This window comes from Carassius auratus, linkage group LG28B (assembly GCF_003368295.1).
Source record: "Carassius auratus strain Wakin linkage group LG28B, ASM336829v1, whole genome shotgun sequence".
NCBI classification, from domain to species: Eukaryota; Metazoa; Chordata; class Actinopteri; order Cypriniformes; family Cyprinidae; genus Carassius; species Carassius auratus.
In genome coordinates this window covers 6,660,287-6,673,839 of record NC_039293.1, presented here as the reverse complement: position 1 = coordinate 6,673,839, position 13,553 = coordinate 6,660,287, and the positions used below count along the sequence as shown (strand labels likewise).

The window sequence follows — 13,553 nt, the reverse complement described above, 5'->3', positions numbered from 1 at the left end:
ACAGATCCTGGACTTCATCTCCGCGCAGACACACATCCCCATCCTGGGAGTGAAGGGAGGCTCCTCCATGATCATGGCTGCTAAGGTACGTGTGCTAATGCATTCTGCAGAGATGCATGATGGGAAACTGTGTGTGTGTGTGAGGATGAGCCGCTGGAAGTGTTAGACACTGAGAGAAAATGATCCAGTCGCCGTCAGATGGCTGTGAGTCAGAGCTGTGCCCACGAGCTCTAAACACTGCAAAATCACACCGCGCTCGCCTCTCTCTCTCCGCTAAACACACCGACGAAGATGAAGCTGAACCGCTGCTCGGCCCACGCGTCCTGCCCAGCGCAAACAACACACAACCTTCACAATGTCAATCCGCCAGCTTTACAGAGGACCTGGGCACTAAGTTCAGTGCAAAGATGCATCATACAAACAGACGACATTTAAAAGAAATATGAACAAATCACAAAGGGCTCAAATGGAGAAAAGCACAATATGTAATTTATTAATAAGATTCGGGAGGAGCGCGTCAGATACTTGGCCTAATCAACACAGGTGGACCATAATCTAGTAATCAATCCCACAGTATAAATATCACTGACTTACCTCTATCCATTGAGGGTTTATCAGCATCCCTCCTCCACCCCATCTCCTCACTTCGAGTTCACTTTATAAATAGACGGGGAAGGGGGGGGTACTCTAGGTTCGGGCCATTCCCGAGCTCGGACCCTTCCCCGGACAGCACGCCAAATACGCACACCATACCTCAGCTAATTATATGTAAGCGTGAACTAGTGAAATAAATCTGAAAGTAGAGAATCGTTTAACAGCAATGAAAAGAAGAATTGAGAGACTTTATAATACTACAACATGTTTTCATTTGAAGTCTTGATCAATATGTTTATTTTTCTAGAGATATAGGCTGTTATATGCAAATAATAGTATTTAGGTTGGAAAATGATTAAACAACTCAGATTTTAGCTGTGAAGCAGCTCAAAGGAAGACAGCTCAATGTTGATTAAAGGAATCATTCACCCATAATATGATCGTTCTGTCATCATTTCCTCGTTCAGAGCAGCAGTGGAACAGCAGAAGATATTTTGAGGAATGTCTCAGTGTCCAGGCCAGTGCTCTCTGAACCCCAGTGTTCTTCAAAATATCTTCTAAAACTCATTCAGGTTTGGAGTGTCATGAGGAACGAGGAATGATTCTGTACTGAGAGGTCCAGGCTGGTTTAAGCTGGTTTGTGTTTATTTAGGCTGGTTTATGTTTGCTTATGCTGTCTTATGTTGTCTTGTACTGGTTTGTACTGGTTTGTACTGGGTTATGCTGGTTTGTGCTGGTTTATGCTGGTTTGTGTTGATTTAGGCTGGTTTATGTTGGTTTATATTGGTTTGTACTAGTTAATGCTGGTTTATGCTGGTTTGTGTTAATGTAGGCTGGTTCTTGCTGGTTTGTGCTGGTTTAAGCTGGTTCTTGCTGGTTTGTGCTGGTTTAAGCTGGTTTGTGCTGGTTTATGTTGGCTTATGCTGTCTTATGTTGGTTTATATTGGTTTATGCTGTTTTATGATGTCTTGCACTGGTTTAAGCTGGTTTGTGCTGGTTTATGCTGTCTTATGATGTCTTGCACTGGTTTATGCTGGTTTGTGCTGGTTTATGCTTGTCTGGTAGTGTTGTTTGGACAGCACACAAGTACTGAAGTGAGTTCTCTTTTGTGTCTTCTAGCACAAATACACACAATGTCAGAATGACAAGTATCCACTTAAAGTCAGTAACGTCTCAAGAAAACAGTAAAGAAATCAATATAACGGATCTGTGAATTTCTTATGTTTATGCACTTAGCAGACACTTTTATCCAAAGCGACTTACAGTGCATTCAGTCTATCAGTTTTTACCTATCATGTGCTCCCGGGGGAACTGAACCCCCAACCTTGCGCTTGGTAACACAATGCTCTACCACTTAAGAAAAGTAGAGAATCACTCGCTGCTCTTAACTTCTGTAGATTAAATAGATACTTGTGTATTTACTTCATACAGTAATACAGTTAATCAGTTAATCCAGATAAAACGGAGGGTTAAGCTAGTGAAGGTGAGTCTCTGTGTAGGTTCTTCTTGTGATTAGGGGTTGAAACCAGGCCCCATGGTTCGACATGCACGTGATTCCTGGATTAGGTGCAAAGTTGATCAATCATAGAGTGATGTTTCTGAGTTTTGCGAGTTTAAACATTCAAGCAACTTTAAGCCATTCAAGCGCAAGAAGAGATGAAAGAGAACTTTAATCAGTCCTTGCACGCTGCTTTCGCTCTCATAGTGTTCTAAATTTGTACTGTTGTATTTATCTGTGCATTTAGTTAGTTTATTTGTTCTTATTTTATTACTGTTCACCTGTTCTTAATCATTTTTTAATTGGATTAGTCAAGCTAGAAGTTTTGCTGTGGCAATGAAAAGGTTCTTCAAGTGTTCTTTTAGTAATAAATGGAAGGCATGTGATCTGAGCCGCCAGTTCTGTGACTGGTTGATGAACATGATCTGATGTCTGAGATGTGCTGCTAGACTTCCGAACTGACAGTAGATAGACAGCCCAAGGGGTCAGAGGTCAAACAGGATGACCTTAAAGGGTTAGTTCACCCAAAAATCTAAATTATGTTATTAATAACTCACCCTCATATTGTTCCAAACCAGTAAGACCTCTGTTTATCTTCAGAACACAGTTTAAGATATTTTAGATTTAGTCCGAGAGCTCTCAGTCCCTCCATTGAAGCTGTGTGTAAGCACTCGATGTAATTTACTCAAACACGATGATGTTTTGCTCTCTGACTGAATCTAAAATATCTTAAACTGTGTTCTGAAGATGAACGGGGGTCTCACGGGTTTGGAACGACATGAGGGTGAGTTATTAATGACATAATGTTAAGTTTTGGTTGAACTATCCCTTTAAGTGCCTGACCTTCTGCAGAGTCTCACCTGTTTCTCTCTCTCTCTCTCTCTCTCTCTCCGTGGCCTGGTTTAGATAGTGACTCTATCATGTGTGCTCCCCTTTAAACAGCACAGAACTAGGACGCATATTTAGAGCTCCTCCTGACTCTCTGTCTCGCTCTCGCTCGTTCTCTCTGGTCTAATGCCTCCACTTCTCATTCAGACAACATCCTCTCTCTCTCTCTTTTCTCTTTCTCTGCCACACTGCTCCTCTTTGTGTCTCTTCTTCTGTTCGTCCTTCCTCTGTCCTGCTCGTTGTTCCTGCTGTCTGCTGATCATTGGAGAGAAACAGAGAGAGAGACAGAGAGAGAGACAGAGAGAGACAGAGAGAGAGAGAGAGAGAGAGAGAGAGAGAGTATGAGTAGTGCTCAGTCAATTACACAGAGCTCTGTGCCAAAGATGCCTGCTGTCAGGACGCCACAATCTGTTACACACACACACACACACACACACACACACACTGCATACAAACACACACACACACACACACACACACACACACTGCATACAAACACACACACACTCACACACACACACACTGCATACAAACACACACACACACACACACACACAAACTCAATCTCTCTCTCTCTCACACACACACACACATACTGCTCACACACACACTGCTCACACACACACAAACACACACACACTGCCGACGCACACACACAAACACACACACACTAATTCTAACACACTTTTATATCTAAAGTCAGTCAGTAAATGTGTTCTTGTGGTTCTCAAATGTGTGGAGTCAGATGCTGGAGTGAAGTGATCTCTTTACTACTAGTTATAGCAGCAAACAAGCTTCTAATATTTTGTATTCTCTGTTTACTTTTCATTTATTATACGATTAATACAAGCAAAAAGACCTCTAACACTAGTTTGCTCTGTTCTTTTTCTATTCTGTCTGTTGTCTTTTTATTTATTATATTATTTAAAAGCCCTTGTTACGTGTACTGTGTTGTGCTAACTGAGACTTGTTCTAGCACTATATCATTGCTCTTCTGTTAGTTTGATTGCTTCTTTTGTTCTCACTTGTTAGTTGCTTTGGATAAAAGCATCTGCTAAATGACTAGTGTAAATGTAATGTAAATGAACATCAGAAAAAAACAGAACAAACTTACTGAAATCAATCATCAATCACAGAATCCATCAATCAGTGCTTCAACCGCCAGAAGATGTCAGTAAGACCGCTCTAGATCAATAATATCACATTATCACATAATCACATTCACCTCAGGAAACACGGTCAGTGAACAAACCCCATAGCTAGAAAAACCTCTCTAGAGAAGAGCATTGTGAAAAATATATGAATTACATTACAAATTCATTTTGAACACATGTTCTTTAGGTCTGAGAAACACTGGATATTTAGTGAAAACACACCGAAGAACAATGCAATTTTATAACATTGAATATTAACTAGTGCTGTCAATCGATTAAAACATTAACTAATTATTCACACATATTTTTCTGAAATGAATCACACTTTTTAATCATGATTAATAATCCTAAATTAAATATGGAGGGATCCTTAAGGCTACAGAAGTAGATGAGACGAGCAGACGTCATCACACATCTGTTCATGAGCTTACTCTAGCTGTTCAAGAGCTGCTGAACATGACACGGATCTGACACACATCCCAGTTTCTCAAACGTCTTCAGCCTTATGTTGAGCTCTGACCGTGTCTGTAATGAGCTGATGAGTTACATGTGTGTTAGATGAGGGAGACAGTGCTGCTCCAGGACAGAGGCATGATCCTAAATCTGACTCATAGACAACATGTACTTGCATGCGCAGTTTTACGGCAGCTTTAATCGCCTTTTTGGTAATACATGACTTAACTGATGATAACTACAATAATGCATGCTCGTAGTTTCATTTGTGTTTTGATATGAAATGATATATAGCATGTGACATTGTACTTGTGTGTGTAATTGAAGAGCACACGCTACGAGCACAGTGTACCAGCTGACAGGACAGGAGAAATCATCTTTACTGACGTAAGGCCTGACAACATCTCTTCTGACTGTAGTTGAGAGTAGGGGGGCCAACCCTAGCTCCGCCCCTGCGTTAAATATTTTAACGTGTTAAACAGAAAAAATGTATTGCTTACTTTAATGCCAAGCGGCAACCTTCCAGTCTTTCTCTTGAACCAAACAAGGAAGTGATCTTCTGGTTGCTAGATTGGTCCCATAGATTGGTGGGTGTGGTTTCAGCAACCAGTCACCTCAGCTCCTCCCAGCTCCCGCCTCTTTGTCCATTTTCAATTGTTGACAGCCGGCTCCGCCCACTTTGAGCTTCAAAATGTTCTGCAAAAATTGGCACAAAAGAGCCCTCTTTCTGCACAGGTTTCCCCCGTTTTTTATTCAGAAAACACAAACACACAATATAATTACCAGAAGAATCAGAATATGAGCTCAGATAGCACACGGTTATCCATGAGTGAACATTGAGCAGCAGAACTGAAGACACACAGTTGATCATGTTCTTGTGCATGAGGACAGCTAGCCACATAGTAGCAGTACTTCAGATGAGAACGTCTACTTTTGATATTTCAGAAAGACTGAACGGATTTGAGCTTCATTTTGACCTGAAACCAGAAAGTATGAGGAATTGAGTGAGAAGTATCAGTGTCTCATCAATGGATGATCTGCAGTGAATGGGTGCCGTCAGAATGAGAGTCCAAACAGCTGATAAAAACATCACAATAATCCACAGCACTCCAGTCCATCAGTGAACATCTGGAGAAGACAAAAGATGAAACACATCCAGAATTAAGATGATTCTATAATCCATAATAACACTTTCTCTTCTGATTCAGACCAGAACACGTTTTTAACATGTTATTATGGATTATGGACTATTTTAGCATGGTGATGTTAGACCAGCAGTGTGGCTGTGAGTCTCATGTAGTTTCTCTGTGATGGTTCTGTTTAGCACTAATAGCGTCTCTAATGGTCTTGTTTAAAAGAGCCAAATATTTAATTGAAAATGAGCGCTAGAATGAGGTCAGATCGGATTAAGCTGTAAGGACTAATTACATGTGCATGAGTTTAATTAGAGGATCCACAATATGTGACATAACGGCACAAAACATGAGGGAAAGATGTGTGTATGTTCACTGCTCCAGGTGTGTGTGTGTGTGTGTGTGTGTTCACTGCTCCAGGTGTGTGTGTTCACTGCTCCAGGTGTGTGTGTGTGTGTGTGTGTGTGTTCACTGCTCCAGGTGTGTGTGTGTGTGTGTGTTCACTGCTCCAGGTGTGTGTGTTCACTGCTCCAGGTGTGTGTGTGTGTGTGTGTGTGTGTGTGTGTGTGTGTGTGTTCACTGCTCCAGGTGTGTGTGTGTGTGTGTGTGTGTTCACTGCTCCAGGTGTGTGTGTGTGTGTGTGTGTGTATTCACTGCTCCAGGTGTGTGTGTGTGTGTGTGTGTGTGTGTGTGTGTGTGTGTGTGTTCACTGCTCCAGGTGTGTGTGTGTGTGTGTGTTCACTGCTCCAGGTGTGTGTGTGTGTGTGTGTGTGTGTGTGTGTGTGTGTGTGTGTGTGTGTTCACTGCTCCGGGTGTTTGTGTGTGTTCACTGCTCCGGGTGTGTGTGTGTGTTACAGTTTTTTTCAATCGCTAACAAGCGCTTAACCATACTTCAGATACTTTTTCTAAACTCTTAACACAGACTCACACCTACAAAACACAATTGGCCAAATGGATAATTTTCTTCTCAAAAACACATTTTGTTAAATATATACTAAATCTTCATTTCAAAATAGAACACATCTTTCTCTGCACACACCAACTTTACCAAAACACTAGAAATCTGACACAAAATTAAATTATTCTGTCAAAGAATAACACCTGTTTTCACCTCACAAGGTACATGCAGTCAATCAAAGTACACCAGGTTTCAAAATACTGGATATTGTTGACATTACAAAAACTGCATAGACTTTTCAGTCTCAGTTTTACAGGTATTTGCATGCAAAACATGCAATTCACTGTTTTACACTAAATTTCTTGGTTAGGAACTGTATGTCCAAATGTACAGTAATGTTCACATTCAAAAGCATTGCAGTAAAAAGCTATTTTTTTCCTTTACTGTTTACTGCAGGAGGTACAGTAGAAACACGGTATGATAGAACAGAACAGGTTCGACAGTAGTGCTTACAGTGAACAAAATATCCATGAAACACACAAGAGCATTCTGAACATAAAACAACAACATCAAAAAGCCCAGATAAAAAAGGATGGGGGGGGGGGTAAAATAAAAACAATCTCTCACTGCTCCTCTCACTTCTCCTGCTCCTCTCACTGTTCCTGCTTCTCTCACTGCTCTTCTCACTGCTCCTGCTCCTCTCACTGCTCCTCTCACTGCTCCTGCTCCTCTCACTGCTCCTGCTTCTCTCACTGCTCCTGCTCCTCTCACTGCTCCTCTCACTGCTCCTGCTCCTCTCACTGCTCCTCTCACTGCTCCTCTCACTGCTCCTGCTCCTCTCACTGCTCCTGCTCCTCTCACTGCATCTCTCACTGCTCCTGCTCCTCTCACTGCTCCTGCTCCTCTCACTGCTCCTGCTCCTCTCACTGCATCTCTCACTGCGCCTGCTCCTCTCACTGCTCCTGCTCCTCTCACTGCATCTCTCACTGCTCCTCTCACTGCATCTCTCACTGCTCTTCTCACTGCTCCTCCTCCTCTCACTGCATCTTTCACTGCTCCTGCTCCTCTCACTGCTCTTCTCACTGCTCCTCCTCCTCTCACTGCATCTTTCACTGCTCCTCTCACTGCTCCTGCTCCTCTCACTGCTCCTCTCACTGCTCCTGCTCCTCTCACTGCTCTTCTCACTGCTCCTCCTCCTCTCACTGCATCTTTCACTGCTCCTGCTCCTCTCACTGCATCTCTCACTGCATCTCTCACTGCTCCTCCTCCTCTCACTGCATCTTTCACTGCTCCTCTCACTGCTCTTCTCACTGCTCCTCCTCCTCTCACTGCTCCTCTCACTGCTCCTCCTCCTCTCACTGCATCTCTCACTGCTTCTGCTCCTCTCACTGCATCTCTCACTGCTCCTCTCACTGCTCCTGCTCCTCTCACTGCATCTCTCACTGCTCCTGCTCCTCTCACTGCATCTCTCACTGCTCCTGCTCCTCTCACTTCTCACTGCATCTCTCACTGCTCCTGCTCTTCTCCCTGGGCCCCTTGCTCTTACTCTTCCTCGTCCATACATTACAGTGTTTGTCTTTTTCTGTTTCTGTTTCCAAAAATATCACTCTTCAAAGTCCTCCTTTTATTGTATAAGTGTCAATGTAATAGAAAAAAATAAGCCCTGCCATTGAGTCTAAGCCAGATTGGAATCAGCTGTGGTTGGCCCAATTTACACAACATAAATCAGCTAAGATAAATTGTTTTTGAACTGATATCATTGCAGAAGCAGAGGTTTTTATACTGTATCTAAGGTTTGGAACATTGTTTTTGCTATTGTGGGATGTTGTGTGTTAACATTTGTAAATACTACAAAAACGATCCATAATTTTGTTGGGAGGTATAGCTTGTCTGTTCAGAAAATGTAAGCATTGTGGAAATGTATTTAATGACCCCATATTGTGTGAAAACCACATGAAATGTGTGAATGGTATGGCCACAATAGACAGATGCTGTGCTAATTGTGTTTAGAGTTTTGAAAATGTGACAACTGCTTGGACAAATGCTTGTTAGCAACTGAAAAAAACTGTAACTGCTCCAGGTGTGTATGTGTGTTCACTGCTCCGGGTGTGTGTGTGTTCACTGCTCCAGGTGTGTGTGTGTGTGTGTGTTCACTGCTCCGGGTGTGTGTGTGTTCACTGCTCCGGGTGTGTGTGTGTTCACTGCTTCAGGTGTGTGTGTGTATGTGTGTGTTCACTGCTCCGGGTGTGTGTGTGTGTCAGTGATGGAGTACTCGAGTCACTATTCTTTGGACTCGAGTCCGACTCGAGACTCCATTCTCTGGACTCGTGACTCGACTTGGACTCGTGGACTGATGACTCATACTTGGACTCGGACTCGAGGATATATAATCGGACTTGAGCATTCATCACGTTGTTTTTGACTAAAAATTTTATAAAAAAATGTTTTGTGCCCAAGACTGGCCGGGATCTATTCTTTTCCCTCACAGACACTGCTACCGCTCGCTCTGTTTGCTTGACAACACACTCACTGACGTCACTCACTTTACTTTCACTTTACTTTTTTCCAAAGCGCTCGGGCACTTGCGGGAAAGGGTGAAGCTGATTGGTTAGTTCTTGTCACATGACCCGCGGTCCGCTTGCGGCATTCTGAAAAGTTGAATTGTTTTTAACTCGATGTGGTGCGGACGCGCCTGGATGCTTCCATTATGAGCGCGCATACGCTTCCATTATGAGCGTGCATACCGCGCGCCTACATTGGAAATAACGAACTTGAGCGTGCAAAAGACGCGATATTTGAACGGCCCTTATCGTTAAACGCTGCTTTCTGACTAGGCGCGTGCCCTCACACACACACATTCACATGCAAACGCACTCACGCTAAATCACAAGGTCACTCACACACATACACTCTCTCTCTCTCTCTCTCTCTCTCTCTCTCTCACACACACACACACACACACACACACACACTCACATTCATTGTAATATGCACGTTTCTTTTTTTCGCCGAGTGTATTTCTGTAGTACAGTGTTAAAGGATTAGTTAACACAAAAATGAAAATTTCCTAATCATTTACTCCTCCCAATGCCATCCAGGATATCTATGCCGTTTTTTCAGGAAAACATTTCAGGATGTTTCCTTCATAGAATGGACTTCGATGCCTACAAACTCAGTTGGTTGCTATTGTTTCCTCAAAAAACTTAAATAAAACCTTGAAAAAAAAAATCCAATACTGGACTCGAGACTCGACTCGGACTCGACTCGGACTCGAACTCTGGTAATGGTGACTGGACTTGGACTCAACTCGGACTCTTCTTTGGTGACTCGGACTCGAACACTGAGACTCGAGACTCGACTTGGACTCGACAGTTGGTGACTTGACTACAACACTGGTGTGTAGCACTTACACACTAATCCCCACAATAATAAAGATGTTAAATACTCACCTGAAGAGGAAACAATGTTGCATCATAATGAAAGGATGTGTGACGTACACTTTTCTGTAAACTGAGCCAAACATTTTTTCACTGATTTAGGGTAGAGTAAGAATATTTACTGTATTGCGCAAGTTAGTTCATACTTAGATATAATTTTATCATCATCATCTTGAAGAGTTCATGATAATTTCTGTTCAGTTGATTAATTTCTCAGTTGATTAATCCATCCACAATTCATAAAACACAACACATGCAACTTCCAAAAGTCATTGAAATCATTTAAAAATCAAATCGACAGGCTAAAAAAAAGCCTCAGCTCCAAATATTCATTATAATGAACTGTTTGACAAACACTTCCTGCTTCGATGTCCAGATCTGAATTTTAAAAAATCACAAACAGTCTCCGAAGTCTCGATCTTAATCAACCGAGTCGCGAACAGGCTCCGAAGTGCCGATCTGAATCAACCGAGTCGCGAACAGGCTCCGAAGTGCCGATCTGAATCAACCGAGTCGCGAACAGGTTCCGAAGTGCCGATCTGAATCAACCGAGTCGCGAACAGGTTCCGAAGTGCCGATCTGAATCAACCGAGTCGCGAACAGGCTCCGAAGTGCCGATCTGAATCAAAACAATCAACAATACATCCTAAAAGAGTTCTATTTTTTTTTTAGAAAGAAAGAATACATTTTACTGTCCACAAACTTTTGAACTGTAATTTTTATTGTTAGAAAAGACTTCTATTTTAAATAAATGCTCTTCTTTTAAACTTTTTATTCATCAAAGAATCCTGAAAGAAGTATCACAGTTTCAGCAGCACAACTCTGATAATAAATCATAATATTATAATGATTTCTGAAGATCATGTGACACTGAATATTGGAGTAATTATGCTGAAAATCACAGTAATAAAATAGATTTTAATGTATATTAAAAGAAAAAAATTTGTTTTACTTCATAATAATATTTCACTTTTTTTCCTGTATTTTTGATCAAATAAATGTTTTGATGAGTAAACTCCTGTAAAAAAAAAATAAAATAAAATAAACAACAACAACAACAACAAAAAAAACATAATAAATCATTCTGATCCCAAACTCTGAATGGTGCGTGTGTGTGTAGCACTTACACACTAATCCCCATAATAATAAAGATGTAAAATACTGTTGTGGAAATTCTAATTCAATAACAATTTGTATAGATTGAGAATGAAAAACCAAACAGAGTTTTGTCTTTGTATTGCTTTAATTCTCTGCAGAGAATGATCTGGTTTACACACAGCTTCTGAGTCTGTGTTCAAAGAGATAACACACAGACTTACAGCCCACTTTTTATAGAATGTAAAAAGATACATTGAGAGACAGACTAGGACCTTTGAGCCAATCATGTTGCTCAGTGCACATCACCTCATAACACATGCATATCTCATCATAGATGCCTGGTAACTCTCAAAAACTGTCCATCTCTGCTACACAGTTTCCCCTCAAATGTTGTTTTTCAACCTAAAGCAGTTACGTGCACAAGTTACATAAAATAACTCAATGTCCCTATGGACTATATATACTACCTTATTCATTGTATGTTTAAAAAGATACTTGAATTAGATTAATGCAATCAATGCCAAATTAACAACACTAAAAATTTCCATAACAATACTCACCTGAAGAGGAAACAATGTTGCATTATAATGAAAGGATGTGTGACGTACACTTTACTGTAAACTGAGCCAAACATTTTTTCACTGATTTAGGGTAGAGTAAGAATATTTACTGTATTGCGCAAGTTAGTTCATACTTAGATATAATTTTATCATCATCATCTTTAAGAGTTCTTGATATTTTCTGTTCAACTTTATTTTTCAGTTGATTAATCCATCCACAATTCATAAAACACAACACATGCAACTTCCAAAAGTCATTGAAATCATTTAAAAATCAAATCGACAGGCTAAAAAAAAGCCTCAGCTCCAAATATTCATAATAATGAACTGTTTGACAAACACTTCCTGCTTCGATGTCCAGATCTGAATTTTAAAAAATCACAAACAGTCTCCGGAGTCTCGATCTAAATCAACCGAGTCGCGAACAGGCTCCGAAGTGCCGATCTGAATAAACCGAGTCGCGAACAGGCTCCGAAGTGCCGATCTGAATCAACCGAGTCGCGAACAGGCTCCGAAGTGCCGATCTGAATCAACCGAGTCGCGAACAGGCTTCGAAGTGCCGATCTGAATCAACCGAGTCGCGAACACGCTCCGAAGTGCCGATCTGAATCAACCGAGTCGCGAACAGGCTCCGAAGTGCCGATCTGAATCAACCGAGTCACGAACAGGCTCCGAAGTGCCCATCTGAATCAACCGAGTCGCGAACAGACTCCGAAGTGCCGATCTGAATCAACCGAGTCGCGAACACGTTCCGAATTGCCGATCTGAATCAACCGAGTCGCGAACAGGCTCCGAAGTGCCGATCTGAATCAAAACAATCAACAATACATCCTAAAAGAGTTCTATTTTTTTTTAAAAGAAAGAAAAAATTTTACTGACCACAAACTATTAAACTCTAGTGTTTATTGTTAGAAAATACTTCTATTTTAAATAAATGCTCTTCTTTTTATCTTTTCATTTATCAAAGAATCCTGAAAGAAGTATCACAGTTTCAGCAGCACAACTCTGATAATAAATCATAATATTATAATAATTTCTGAAGATCATGTGACACTGAAGACTGGAGGAATGATGCTGAAAATCACAGAAATAAAATAGATTTTAATGTATATTAAAATAAAAAATGTTGTTTTACTTCATAATAATATTTCACTTTTTTCCTGTATATTTGATTAAATAAATGCAGTTTTGATGAGTAAACTCCTGTAAAAAATAAATAAAAATAAACAACAACAAAAAAAAAAACATAATAAATCATTCTGATCCCAAACTCTGAACGGTGTGTGTGTGTTCACTGCTCCGTGTGTGTGTGTGTGTGTGTGTTCACTGCTCCGGGTGTGTGTGTGTGTGTTCACTGCTCCAGGTGTGTGTGTGTTCACCGCTTCAGGTGTGTGTGTGTGTGTGTGTGTGTGTTCACTGCTCCAGGTGTGTGTGTGTGTTCACTGCTTCGGGTGTGTCTGTGTGTTCACTGCTCCAGGTGTGTGTGTGTGTGTGTGTGTGTGTGTGTTCACTGCTCCGGGTGTGTGTGTTCACTGCTCCGGGTGTTTGTGTGTGTTCACTGCTCCGGGTGTGTGTGTGTGTTCACTGCTCCGGGTGTTTGTGTGTGTTCACTGCTCCGGGTGTTTGTGTGTGTTCACTGCTCCGGGTGTGTGTGTGTTCACTGCTCCGGGTGTTTGTGTGTGTTCACTGCTCCGGGTGTGTGTGTGTTAACTGCTCCAGGTGTGTATGTGTGTTCACTGCTCCGGGTGTGTGTGTGTTCACTGCTCCAGGTGTGTGTGTGTGTGTGTGTGTGTGTGTGTGTGTGTGAGTGTGTGTTCACTGCTCCGGGTGTGTGTGTGTT

The 13,553-nt window shown here is 41.5% G+C and overlaps 1 protein-coding gene across 1 annotated transcript in view; it reads left to right on the top strand.

Annotated features, from left to right (window-relative positions):
• Nucleotides 1-1,456, top strand: part of LOC113067573 (glutamate receptor ionotropic, NMDA 2B-like) — a 23,595-nt gene extending 22,139 nt beyond the window's left edge. Inside the window, exons 4-5 of the mRNA XM_026239941.1 lie at nucleotides 1-85; nucleotides 1,427-1,456. The exon at nucleotides 1-85 is cut by the window's left edge and continues 488 nt beyond it. Coding sequence (XP_026095726.1) covers nucleotides 1-85; nucleotides 1,427-1,456 — 115 coding nt within the window. The remainder of the gene's footprint in view (nucleotides 86-1,426) is intronic.
• Nucleotides 1,457-13,553: the final 12,097 nt, after the last annotated feature.